General features: G+C 36.3%; 1 protein-coding gene across 3 annotated transcripts in view; it reads left to right on the top strand.

Annotated features, from left to right (window-relative positions):
- ADGRB3 (adhesion G protein-coupled receptor B3) overlaps nt 1-13,378 on the top strand; it is an 862,679-nt gene that overhangs the window by 470,310 nt on the left and 378,991 nt on the right. For all 3 annotated transcript variants that reach the window (XM_062187566.1, XM_062187568.1, XM_062187567.1), the window contains one exon: nt 11,957-12,000. In XM_062187566.1, coding sequence (XP_062043550.1) covers nt 11,957-12,000 — 44 coding nt within the window. The remainder of the gene's footprint in view (nt 1-11,956; nt 12,001-13,378) is intronic.

Consider the following 13,378-nt stretch of genomic DNA (forward strand, 5'->3'; position numbering starts at 1 on the left):
CTGCCTGCAGTGTTACTGACCCTACTTGGCCATTTCCTCAGCTGCAGTGGTCACTTTGGAAGTTGGGCTGAGTGAAGGGCTTTTCAGCTTAGAGCCAATAAGATCTGTGGCTCTGACCTGGGCATCCTTCGACTCCAGGGCAGGTCCATTTCCAGTGATCCAACTCTTGGCTGGCAGAGCTGCCAGGGCTCTCCACAAGTTGACTTCTGCTGAAGCCCAGGCTTGCCACGTTGAAAGCTACTGCAGTGGACTGGCCTGTTGGGTCTCTTTGAGGGCAGATCACTGTACAGAACAGCCATTAATAGGCCTGCCACCCATTGCTTCTGATGCCTAGCTTTCTTTTCCTCCTGGTTTTTGTTAAAGCAGACCAGAGGATGCAAGTCAAGGGAGTGCCCAAGTCCCATCTCTAATCTTCAGTGGCCTAAACTAGAAGTCTGTAGTCACAGGCATGTTCTGTAGTAGTTTATGTTGAGGCAGACAATGCCCATGAGGAAAACTATACTCTCACTTTAAAACTTTCTTTCCCTTTGTTCTGAAAGGGAGGTCTTTCCTGTTTATTGTTTACCTTGCTGATGGCGAAGTAAATCTAGCTATGAAATTATAAATTAAGCTCTTATTTTGGCTATGCTATTACAGAAAAATGTTAGCCATCTCTTTTATAAGATCTAAAATCAAATTTTGAATCTTGGAGATTTCTTCGTAATAGAAATAGTTTCCTACCTTGAAGAGAATAGAGAAATGAAAGAACAAGTTGGGCTTAGAATAGAGAAATGAGGGAGCAAGTCCCAGATGGCTTACTGACAATAGCAATATCACATGAATACTTAGCAAACAGTTTCAACCATTAGATAACAACTTAAGAAAACTTTTACCAGAAGGTCCAATGCCTTCCATAAATATTAATACATATATTTGGAAACATCTCTTAAATATCTAACATGATGTAGCTTGTTAACCAAACTTAAGCACAAGCATATAGAATGTCTTTAGTTTCTTTCCACCAACAAAATTAAAACATCTGATACAGAGATTCAGGTCACATGAATTAAAATACATCTTTGAATAATTTTAGCTGTTTAAATTTATGGACAATCTTTTATCTATAAGCCAATTAAAATAAAACTCTTAATAAATTTTCCCATGTAGACATACAATATGTATACACATATAACATAATAGACCAATATAGCAGTTTTAATAGCTTTTTTTAAAAAAAATCTAACTTCTGTTTGTAAATTACCAATTGATTTGAATTACTTTTGTTTTTAGTAACCTCAGTTAACCATATTTTCTCTCAGTTCGTACCTTTAATACATTATTGGCTTCATCTGTTTACAGAGCCATCCCAAAGTGGCTGTAAAAAGTCCATTGGAACCTATAGGAGGACAGCTAAACACAGAACCAACAATGCTTTAGTTTTATGAGCAGCAAATCTGATATACAAAACTGTAGATGATAAGACTTTAAGTTGCCACATTTAAAATTATAAACTCATTAACCAACAAGAGGCATTTGCTTACTTCACACAGTATTTTTGAAAGTACCTGTAGGATTTTACAAAGCATTTAACTCTTTAGGCCTCTGGGACTTTCTCATTAATGTAACCATCATGTCTAGTAACACAAGATCATTAGACTTTTTAATTTTTAGACCTTTGTAGCAGTAGTATTTTATACTATAGACTTAAAATTTAGCACCACTTCACATCTTGACAGTACTTCTATTATAGTCCAAATAGCCTGATTAGTTGGTGTCTCTACAAGGTAAGAGACATAGGTCCTTCGATTTTTTTCAGTTGGGCCCAAACTGGAAAAACCAAAGTCCAAAATTTACTAGAAGTTTTAGAGTCCAGATTATTTGAAACTTTGATTTTTTGAATGCCTGTCAAGAATGTCAAGAAGGCTCAAAATCCAAAATATCTGGTTGAAGTAAGATTCTTTAACATCATGACATAATATAAACCAAATTTGATCATTGTTACAAGGTAATTATTTAAATGTTTGAAAATAAGCACATATTTAACTAACCCATAGCTCTTAATAAAAATTCAGCTGTTTTTAAACAATTAGAATTTAACAGACATCAAGAGAATATAATACTTTAATTGCTTTAACAGAGGATTAGATTCTAATTTTGTGTCAAAGAGGAATAGATTAGTATACTTGTGATGCTTTCCATCTGCCAATGTCCTTGATTTACAGTTTGAGATAAACTGTTAAAAATCTTCAAATTAAGATTAAGGTAATGCATCAGATTTCAGCCTGAGTTACTTTAAATAATGAACTATTTTCATAGACAGTTTATGAACTAACCCAAATATTTTTTTATAGAATATAACATGTTGAGCATACAAAAGTTTACATTTAGACACATTTTCCACTTGCCTTTACCCAATTTAAATTAGCAGTTACACCTAAATGACTTAAGGTGCTGATATAGCTCTATCTGAATTTAATTAAAACTAAAATTGCATTCATCTAAGACAAGTACTAATTACTCATTGTTGTTTCATTGAGTACTGATTACCTGGAAACCTGTTAAAATAAATTGCAAAATAAGTTCAGCAAGTTACAAAGCAATATTTTTAAAGGTATTGCTCTTCCTAGATTCAAAGAAAAATTAGTTACAGTGGGCCAGGTCCATGCAGGAAACCTGATTTTCCTGTTTGCCTTGCTTATGATAAAACAAGAGCCATCAGAAGGGTGGGATACCTAATTTGTTTCTCAGTAAGCATGCTGCCCAAAAGGTTGGGACTACAATTCCCTTGCTATTCTTATGGTAAGACTGGGACAAGAGAGGAACAAAAGACCAGTTGGAGACCATGGAAACTGCCATTCCCAAACTGCTGAGACAGAGACAGTAGACTTTGGGCCCCAACTGGTTCAGAGATAAAGAATTCCTAGGTGGGAGGGGAAGATACAGTGAGAGTGGGGGTAGGAGCTAGGGAGGAAGTCATCTGCAGGATCAAAGGAGGCTGTGGTAGTGGTGGGAACAGGATTGGGGCAGAAGAAAGGATTTTTTGCTCAGGCCTCTGACCCCTAGTGAGAATCTTAGAGACCAGAAGGACTTGAGCGGGAGAGCAAGAAGTACACAGGGAAGGTTTAGTTCGAAGATAGGAAAAGGCTTGAACTTATGGAATCTCCTTCCATTTTCCCGAACGCTCATGGAAGTGATAAAGATGTTATCAGGGTAAGGCCAATGTTTGGATGGAGATCGCAGAGCGTTCAGTGGCTTGGAAAGAGTTCCGGAGGTGTGCTTTGCGACTGACAGAAATCCAGGACCCCAGAGCACTGGGGGACACTGGATTACCAATGTGAGGCTATCCGAGTCACGGCACCAATGTTATATATTAATGTTAGCCGTCGCAAAACACACTGGACACCAGAGTAAGGGGAAGGGTTTATTGGGGAACACCCAACAGACCCGGAGTGAAGGGGCAGTGAAGGAAAAAGAGAGAAAGAGAATGTAAGAGAGAAACAGAGAGGAGAGGAGCTAGCAAGGAGAGAAGAGAGAGAAGAGGAGAGGAGAGAGGAGAGCAGAGCCAAGAGAGAAGAACCAAGAGCCAAGAGAGCTTCTTTCTTTTATCATTTAAAATACTAAAATATATTTAATAGAACTTACCATACTTCAAGAAAAGGTTTGGAGAAGCACATTCAGAAGACTTTTTCTTGGTATTTGGTTTTATACTATATTTTTTCAAGTACTTCATCCACTTGGATGGAGTACTACACATTCTTTGACTGTGGAGCTCTGAGAGGGTTCCTTTCATTATTAGCTCTTAGTAACCCATCAGAGGTTGACTGTGAAAACGTTTATGTCTCCTAATGCCGTTTTTCTCCTCCCACACATTTCTAAGAATGTTTTATGTCTCCTTTCTCAAGTAGTATCAGAATTATAAAGAGGATATGGATTTGTCTTTGCAGGTCAGGTCAATCACATTGGAAATGTTCCTAACGAATCTCTCAGATCCATTTATGCAATCATATATAATAACTATTACACTTTAGTGAGGAAAGAAAGGGTAGATAGGCTCAGCAAAATTTAGCTCACTTTATGTGTTGCTTTGCTGCCTAAAAATTGGAAGATAAAAGTGAGGTTGTGGAGTGTCAGTTGAACAACTTTTCTTCCATCCATACCAAGAAGTCAGTGTCCAATTCACTGGATAATGTGACAGAAAGAATCATCCTGGGACATCTGACTCAGAGCAGTGGGAGTGATAAAATAGGACAAAGTCACTGCGCTTCTTCCTGACCTTGGCAGCTTTACCTATTTGCATGCTTTACCTCCACAGAGGAGGGGTTAATTATGCCTCAAGAGGAGAGGCACAGGAAAGTTGTAAGGTTTCCCAATTAGTAATTCAATATGGCACATGAGCACTGAACAATCAGAAGTTTAAATAAAAACAGAGTAAAGTAACCATAGTTATTTCTTTTATTTAATTTTCTTTTTTTAAATTTAGTATTTCTTTTATTTTTATTAAAATGTTATTTATTTGAGGGGCAGAGAAAAACAGAGACAGAGAAACTCCCATCTGTTGGTTCACTCCCCAAATGCCTATAATGCCAATGGTTGACTGGAGCTAGAGCCAGGAGCCACGCACAGAATGGGTGACAAGAATACAATTACTTGAGATGTCAGTGCTACCTACCAGGGTCTACATTTTCAGGAAGCTGGAATCAGCAGCCTGAGCTGTGAATTGAACCAGGCTCTCCAAGTGGGATACAGGTTTCTTAACCACTAGGCTAAATGCCCACACCTATAAGTTTATTTTTAATTGATAAGTAATAACTGTCTATAATTATGGTTTACAGTGTAATCTTTTTATTTTTTAAAGCTTTTATTTAATAAATGCAAATTTCATAGGTACAACTATAGGAATATAGTGGTTCTTACCCCCATACACACCCTCCCACCCCCAACTTCCCTCCCCCTTCCTACTCACTCTCCTATCCCATTCTTCATTAAGATTCATTTTTAATTAACTTTAAATACAGAAGACCAACTCTATACTAAGTAAAGATTTCAATAATTTGGACCCACACCCTCACAGAGTATAAAATATACAGTATAATCTTTTGATATATGTTTGCAAAATAGAATGACTAAATCTAGTTGACTAATAAATCTATCACTTCAACAAGTTTCAGAAAGTTGAATATAGTGATCTCTTGCAGAGAATGGAGACTATAATAAATAATAACACTGTTGGATTTCAGAATTACTGTAAGAGTAGAATTTAAATGTATCTACCATGTCATTTCTGTGATTCTCCAAATTTCATGTAAATATGGAAAGTGTGGTTGATAGAGGAAGTTATTAAAATGCAATTTCTTGGCCGGCGCCTTGGCTCAACAGGCTAATCCTCCGCCTTGCAGCACTGGCACACCGGGTTCTAGTCCCGGTTGGGGCGCTGGATTCTATCCTGGTTGCCCCTCTTCCAGGCCAGCTCTCTGTTGTGGCCCAGGAAGCCAGTGGAGGATGGCCCAAGTCCTTGGGCCCTGCACCCGCATGGGAGACCAGGAGAGGCACCTGGCTCCTGGCTTCGGATCAGCGTGATGTGCCAGCTGCAGTGGCCATTGGAGGGTGAACCAACGGCAAAAAGGAAAACCTTTCTCTCTGTCTCTCACTCTCTCACTATCCACTCTGTCAAAAAAAAAAAAAATGCAATTTCTTAGGTTTAGCTCCTGTCTCAAAATTCCTGGAGCCAAGGAATCTATTTTGATAAGTATTCATTGCACCTGGTTCTATAGTAGGTACAAACAAAATGCTTTGAAAACATTAAGTAAGCAAGAGTGTGATTAAAATGACATATGAATTTAACTTAGAATTAAAATAACAAAGGAAAATTTAAATAAGCATGGTCACCATTCACTTTTATTGCAACTGCATTATCTTTTGTGTAACCAATTTCCTTCAGATCTCTGTTCACATAACATCTTATTAGTGAAATTTTTTCAATACACAAAATTGCAAACTGTCACCTTCCCCAGTCTTTCCTATTCATAGTGATTTGCTTTTCATTATAGCAAATGTGATGAGACTTCAAAAAGGTTTTGTAAATATTGGATTAAAAGATAATATTTCATTTGATGCAAAAATTTTGAAATCTGGGGCACATGTTTGGTCTAACCACTAAGATGCTGTTTCAGATGCCTGTACTCTACGTCAGAGTACCTGGATTCAATAGCTGGCTCTGACACTTAGCATGTGCTTCCTGCTGATGCACGCAAAGAGGCAACAGATGATAGCTTGCATAACTGAACTGCGTCCTTGCAACCTACGGGAGAGACCTAGGTCGAGTTCCTGGCTCCCAGCTTAAGCCCAGCATAGCACTGGCCACTGCAGGCATTTGGGGAATGAACCAGAGGATAGGAGTTTCTCTCTTTCTCTCTCTCACTCTCTCAAATAAATAAATAAAAGTTAAAAAAATTATAACCCATGCATACTTTTACTCATGATAAACATTTTCCATGAACTTTTTGAAGGCGCTCGTATTATATATTTACTTATTGACTTTTTTTTTGCCCCTTCCACCGTTTCTAAGGCAGAGATTTTCTTTGGTTCAGTCTTATATTACAGTCTCTACAAAGGTACTGGAATGTGATTGTTTCCTAAATTATTTCTGCCTCAACGAGTAAAGGAATGGATGAACTTGTTTTGATCATCTTTTTCTTTTTTTCTGACTTACTGTTTTTTTTTGTTGTTGTTGTTGTTTTTTTTTTTTTTTTTTTTTTTGACAGGCAGAGTAGATAGTGAGAGAGAGACAGAGAGAAAGGTCTTCCTTTTTGCCATCGGTTCACCCTCCAATGGCACTGCGGCCGGCACTTCGTGCTGATCCGAAGCCAGGAGCCAGGTGCTTCTCCTGGTCTCCCATGCGGGTGCAGGGCCCAAGGACTTGGGCCATCCTCCACTGCCTTCCCGGGCCATAGCAGAGAGCTGGCCTGGAAGAGGGGCAACCGGGATAGAATCCAGTGCCCAAACCGGGACTAGAACCTGGTGTGCCGGTGCCGCAAGGCGGAGGATTAGCCTGTTAAGCCACAGCGCCGGCCCCTGACTTACCTGTTTTATAAGAATAATTTACCATAGTTAAATGTAAAGTATTCCATAGAAAAATTATTTTCAAAAATTTCAAAAGAATGAAATGAATTTAATTATGTTATTGTCAAACCAGAGAGAGCTAGGGTTAGAAAAGATGGGCAAATTATCTATTTTATTCATAAGAAAACAAAAACTATACAAACCAAAAGACAATAGAATGCCACTTACATACTTATGTGGATAAAGTTGTTGATATAGTCTACTATTAAATATGTCAGTTTTGTTGATGTTGAAATAGAGTAGAGAAGATTAAAAAATAGGAAATATACTTGAAAGTGTAAGTGATAATTAAGAAATATGGGTCATGTAGTATTTTTTTAATTGCTTAAAAATGAATGAGTAGAAATGTTTAACTTATGTTCATCTATGCTCTTTTTAATACAGACAAGGAGACAAGTTTCTGTGTGGGTTTCTTTATTTTCCTTCTTTTTCTTTCTTTTTTTTTTTTTTTTAGTGTGTTTTGGTTTTCTGCCAAAAATGCTTGTCAGCAATAGCATAATCTTCTCAAAAGTTTTCAAATATACACAGTTTTAATATTTTAAATGCCAATTATATTGACAGCTTGGCAAATTAATCTCTTGAGCCCATCTGTCTCATTTACCTGGCAAATTTTGTTTTCTTAGTTTAACATTTCTAGATCAACTCCTAGAGGTTAGTTCGCAGCTTGCTTATTTTCCTCTTGCTCTTGTCATTGCATTTTTCTTTCTACTGTTATTGGGCTCACAATTTCCTGTTATTGATTTCCTATAAATTTCTCATAACTGTTATAGCCACATCCCTTTGAGAAACCGATCTGAAAATTATAGCAAATAGTTTATAAGTAATTTTGCAGCAGAAACTTTTAGCCTTTTTAAAAATGTTTAGAATTCATTTAGCACTGTTTTTTAAGTTACGTGTTTCATTTCACTTTCTTATCCTTTAAGTGACTAGTCTATCCAGGTTCAAAGACTCATCTACTTTATTTGTACAGATCGTTTTTCTAAACTTCAAATATTTAACTTACTAACTTCAGCATGTAAACTTTCATATCCATGGAAAATGTATTATGAAAAAATTAAGCATGAATTACAAAATTTTTTGGATCAAACTAAAGTTATTCTGGGGATGACGTTGTGGCACATTGAATTAAATCACTACTTGCTATGCCAGTATCTCATATTGGAGTGCCAATTCAAGTCCAGGATCATCCATTTCTGATGCATTTCTCTGCTAACATGCATGAGAAACCAGAAGATGATGACCTAAGTGCTTAGGTCCTTACCACTCACATGGGAGACCCTAATGGAGTTCCTGGCTCCTGCCTGGCCTTGCCCAAACCTGACTATTGTGGCCAAATTTGATGAGTGAAACAGGACAAGGAAGATCTCTCTCTTTCTGTTTCACTGTGTCTCCCTGTGTGTGTTTTTGTTTGTGTGTGTGTGTGCGTGCAATTGTGTCCTTCTCTCTGTCATTTTGCCTTTCAAATAAATGAATTAATTAAGATTTAAAGTTGTCCTAATTCCAATTTTCCATGAACTTTTTGATGTTCCTTAATAGTGGTGACTGTATTAAAATAAATACTTAGTAATATCTGTTGTATACTTCACACAATAGTGACATTTAATATTAAACACTGTATTATGGAACCAGTAACGATTTTCACATGGCTAGTGTCTTAATTCTCAGAAGATGATTAGACATTTAGCCTAGAGGTAAGATCCCAGTTAAGGTACCCATGTTCCTCATGAGAATCATGAGGTTTGATTTTTTTGATCATGGGTTTGATTTTCATCTTGGCTCCTGATTGCAGCTTCTTGCTAATGTAAACCTGGGAGGCAGTGGCAATGGCTCAAGTAATTGGTTCAGTGCCACCCAAGTAGGAGACCTGGATTTTGTTCTCAGTTTCTGGCTTAAGCCTGATCCATCCCGCACCATTCCTGTCATTTGAAGAATAAACTAGCAGGTGGGAGCTCTCTGTATCCTTCTCTGTATTTACCTCTCAAATAAGTAAAACATCTTTAAAAGATAAATTTTTGTAAGGACAGGAGGAGAAATGGTATAGTATCTATAGATAAGGAGGAGCTAAGGAGGCACATGATGTAGTTAGTGTCTAAGAGGCAAGAGTGAAAGATGATCAAGTGTAAAACTGAATGTTGACAAAAATGTGGAATAATTAAAAAAGTGTTTCCTTTTTAATGTAATTTTTATTTATTTTTATAGAAAGCTTTTATTTAATAAATATGAATTTCATTAGTATAACTTTTGGATTAAAGCTGTTCTCCCCCCCATAGCTGCCCTCCCACCCCCAAACCATCCCACCTCCTCTTTATACTTTTGTCTGAGTGGAGATCAGTTTCTTTAGTGGAATAAAAAGGAAAGGAATATCCAAACAAGTTTATATTGTATTTCTTTTCTAATATTATTTTCTTTGGAATAATATATTATGAACAATAATGATGAGGTAATAAGCCTTTAGACAGTATTGTGTATTAGTTTTATATAGACTTAGCATAAACTAATTCATATATTTCTAAAATCATTGAGCTATGTGTAAATGCTCTAATATCATCTACATATAAGCTCCCGTATACTTCATTGTCATGTTCCAATGACAACTTGTTGCTTATAAAGTGCTTTGAGCTCTGTTGAATAAAACGCTAAATAACTACAGAATAACTTCATAATACAACATTTTAGCTATGCTGAGGGCTTATCAGTTAATTCATAAGCTGCATGAAAAAAAAATCCAGGTAAAACTAGATAGGGCTTCATAATTTAGAGGAAGACACATACCCTTTTACATCCCTCGAGCATCCATATCCAAGACTTTTATAAGAAACATATAACCCTCTTCTTCCATAAAACTCTCTCTACTAAATGTCATTTTTCCCTTACTCGGTAAATTCTGACTAGTGACATTGATACGAACATTTCTCTTGTGTTGTTAGATAAAAATTCCATATGTGCATTCCTTACCTACTTCTGTGTGACTAGGACTCTTTTATTTTCAGGGAAGGATGTTTTTATTCTCTAGGAGTCTATTCTAGAAATAGTAACACTTGACAAATAAGATACCTTGAATATGTGGTTTGAGGAGAATGGTTATGATCCCTTAATATTGGCGGTAGTCAAATTTCCCACTGAAACTGAATGATAAATTAAATTTCGGTAGATGTCTTAAATTCTGGAATAGTGAGTTTAATTTTTATTTCTACAAAATTATAGAGTGCAAACAGCAAACAACACTTTATAAGGGCACCATTCACAAAAAGCCTGCTTATACTTGTGAACATGTTGTTATGCCAGACCCACTCTAGTACTTGTCAGATTATTGACAAAATTGAAGTTTGAGGTTTGTCACAGCTTTCTGGCACTAAGGGAGTGTCTCAACTTGTGTAAAAGAACCAGTGGCCTGTTTTAGAGCTATATCTTTGAACTGTGTTCATTTATTCATTGTCTTTTATCAATGACTTGGTTGGATAAGACCGCAGATGACCCTTTATGTTTCTTGATCCTGCAATGATGCAAAGCTTGGAAGAAATAGTGAATGTGTGGGATGCCAAAATCATGATTTAAAAAGAACTCAAAAGACTGCAATACATGAGTCATGCCTGTCAAGCTCAAGAAGAGTCTACCAAAATATCTGTTAGCATCTTAGTTTGCATTGTTGGAATTATAGCACCTAAATTGTAGAGATGGTAGTTCCACCCTGCTCTTCACAGGTTGTACAGAAATGGATATTTCCCTACTCTATGAATATATGCACCAGGAAATGAATGATGTGGAGGATAAGAGATCTTGAAGACTACAGAATATGTTTAATGGATAAGTGAAGATTCTACAGGGATATGATATAATCTGTATATATCTAAAGATACTAGTTAAGGGAAAATTAGTAAGTTGTTTCAAATGGCAAAATAAGGCCCAGCGAATGTGAACAGGCAGACAGCAAGAAGAAGCTTTACATAATTAGAACTCTTCAAATTAAAAATATATACTTGGGAAAACAGATCAAAACTTCCAGGAAGAAATCTGTGCAAGATGTTGTAAATAGCTAACTATGGGTTTGGTCATAATATTAAATATGTTGCAAGTTAAGTTCTGACTCTAATTGTTAATCATTTTTAAAGCATTATATTGAAAAAAATCTGAAGTCACATCTAGTTTTAGTGATCAATAGCATTAGATCAACTAAAAAATATACTTGGGATAATTGTATGGAAATTTCATGTGTCATCCTAAATGTCTTGGTTAATACTCAATACTTCATTATTGAACTGAATGAAAATCTAGCACTTCTTTCTCAAAGTTTCACTAGAAGTGATGCTATCCAAACATGATCTGTCAGTGAATAAAGTACTGAAAATCAAAAAACTCTGCAGAAGTGGACAGTTTAATAATACCACCTCTTGCCTCCAGGAAGCACCAACTGGAGGGTGAAGAGGAAGTGGTGGTGGTAATTGTACATGTGTCTAATATGGGATGCTTCATCATAATTTAATTTTGACTACTTAAAATTTCACTGTTTTTAAGGAAAGTAACATAGCAATTAAAATTTTAGAGAAACAGATATGCAACTGAAACACTCAAAATATGGAATTACACTATATGATAGCTTTGCTTTCAAATTCTCACAAAAGTAATCGTAGGTTGTAATATTAAGACTAAATATATTGCTTTCACAGAGTGTCACAAAATGAGTTATTAAGTCTACAAGAAAGGAAATGTACATTTCTTATGAAAAACAAATTGAGGTGAAAGCTTTAAAGAATCCTGATGCAAGAAGAAACCTGCCATTCTGTTTGAATCTTACATAAACTTTTAAGATTTTTGTATGTATTCAAGATCTATTTATTGAAACTTTCTCTGCTTTTTTTAGGGTACCTTGAATCCCTATTGTGTGTTGTGGGATGACTCAAAAACGTAAGTGACAGATGTTTTCTTACATTACTTTGTGCTGATTATTCAAAGCACATTAAATTATTTCAGCCACTTGTTAGTTAACAGGAATATAATCCAGTGAGATGTGAGTTACACTTAGAAAGCATTCTCTATTTTGGATCTACAGGAGAGTGTGATGAATGTATTTGTGTGCAGTGATGTCATCAGGTTACTTCTTGAGATAGGGTTGCATTATCTAATGCTTAAGTCACATTGCAATGTGAATTCCATGAGGATTTTTTAAAAGCTCTGATATTTTAGAATTATAGAACTTCAAATATATTTTCAGTGTCTTCACCAGTAATTTGGCTTAGCATTGAAAAAGTATGTAGCAATCTCTGTGATCATACAGCCAATACATTACTTGCGTGACCTTGAATTTATTATAGATTAGTACAATATTTCTATTTTTCTTCCACTTATTTTTTTATGAATAGATTAACATTTAAATTTACCAGCACCGCGGCTCACTAGGCTGATCCTCCGCCTGCGGCACCAGCACCCTGGGTTCTAGTCCCAGTCCGGGCGCAAGATTCTGTCCTGGTTGCTCCTCTTCCAGTCCAGCTCTCTGTTGTGGCCCAGGAAGGCAGTGGAGGATGGCCCAAGTGCTTGGGCCCTGCACCCGCATGGGAGACCAGGGGGAAGCACCTGGCTCCTCCTGGCTTGGGATCAGCGCAGCTCGCCGGCTATAGCAGCCATTAGGGGAGTGAACCAATGGAAGGAAGACCTTTCTCTCTGTCTCTCTCTCTCACTGTCTAACTCTGCCTGTCAAAAAAATTTAATTTTTATATATTTTATGATTTCAGGCAAAAGAATATAATTTCACAAAAAAGGATGAGTAATTCTTTTGTGTATTTCTGTTTGTACAAATAGTTGCAATATATCTGATCAAAATCATTTTCATATCATGGATAATTCTGTGAGATTTCAATTATCTCAAATAGCAGAAAAAATTAACAGTTAAGTCTTACTATACTTTAGTTATATAGATTATAAACTATGTTTGTGCTTTGTTTTGTTTTTTATGGTGGGGGGGCAGAGGTTCAAAGCTAATAGCACATGTGTGCTGTCAGAGCATGATATTGTAGTGTTCTATGTATTCAAAGAATTCTCTCAATGTTTTTCAACCCAAATATGACCAGTATTTCAAGTTTTGTGCTGTTACTTATCCCTTAACAGAGAGTCTAGGAGAGAAACATTATTAGAATTTTTGGAAAAGGAGCAAACCCCCTGGCAGTTTTCTCAGTCCAAGGGAATTAATTTAATTGAAACTACAAATGTCTTTATGTGGGTGAGAAATCAAAAATATTAAGCATATCTTTCACTTATACTTTCTGATATTCTAAGGAGTCTTTTCTCC

The sequence above is a fragment of the Lepus europaeus genome, chromosome 3 (assembly GCF_033115175.1).
Source record: "Lepus europaeus isolate LE1 chromosome 3, mLepTim1.pri, whole genome shotgun sequence".
NCBI lineage: Eukaryota > Metazoa > Chordata > Mammalia > Lagomorpha > Leporidae > Lepus > Lepus europaeus.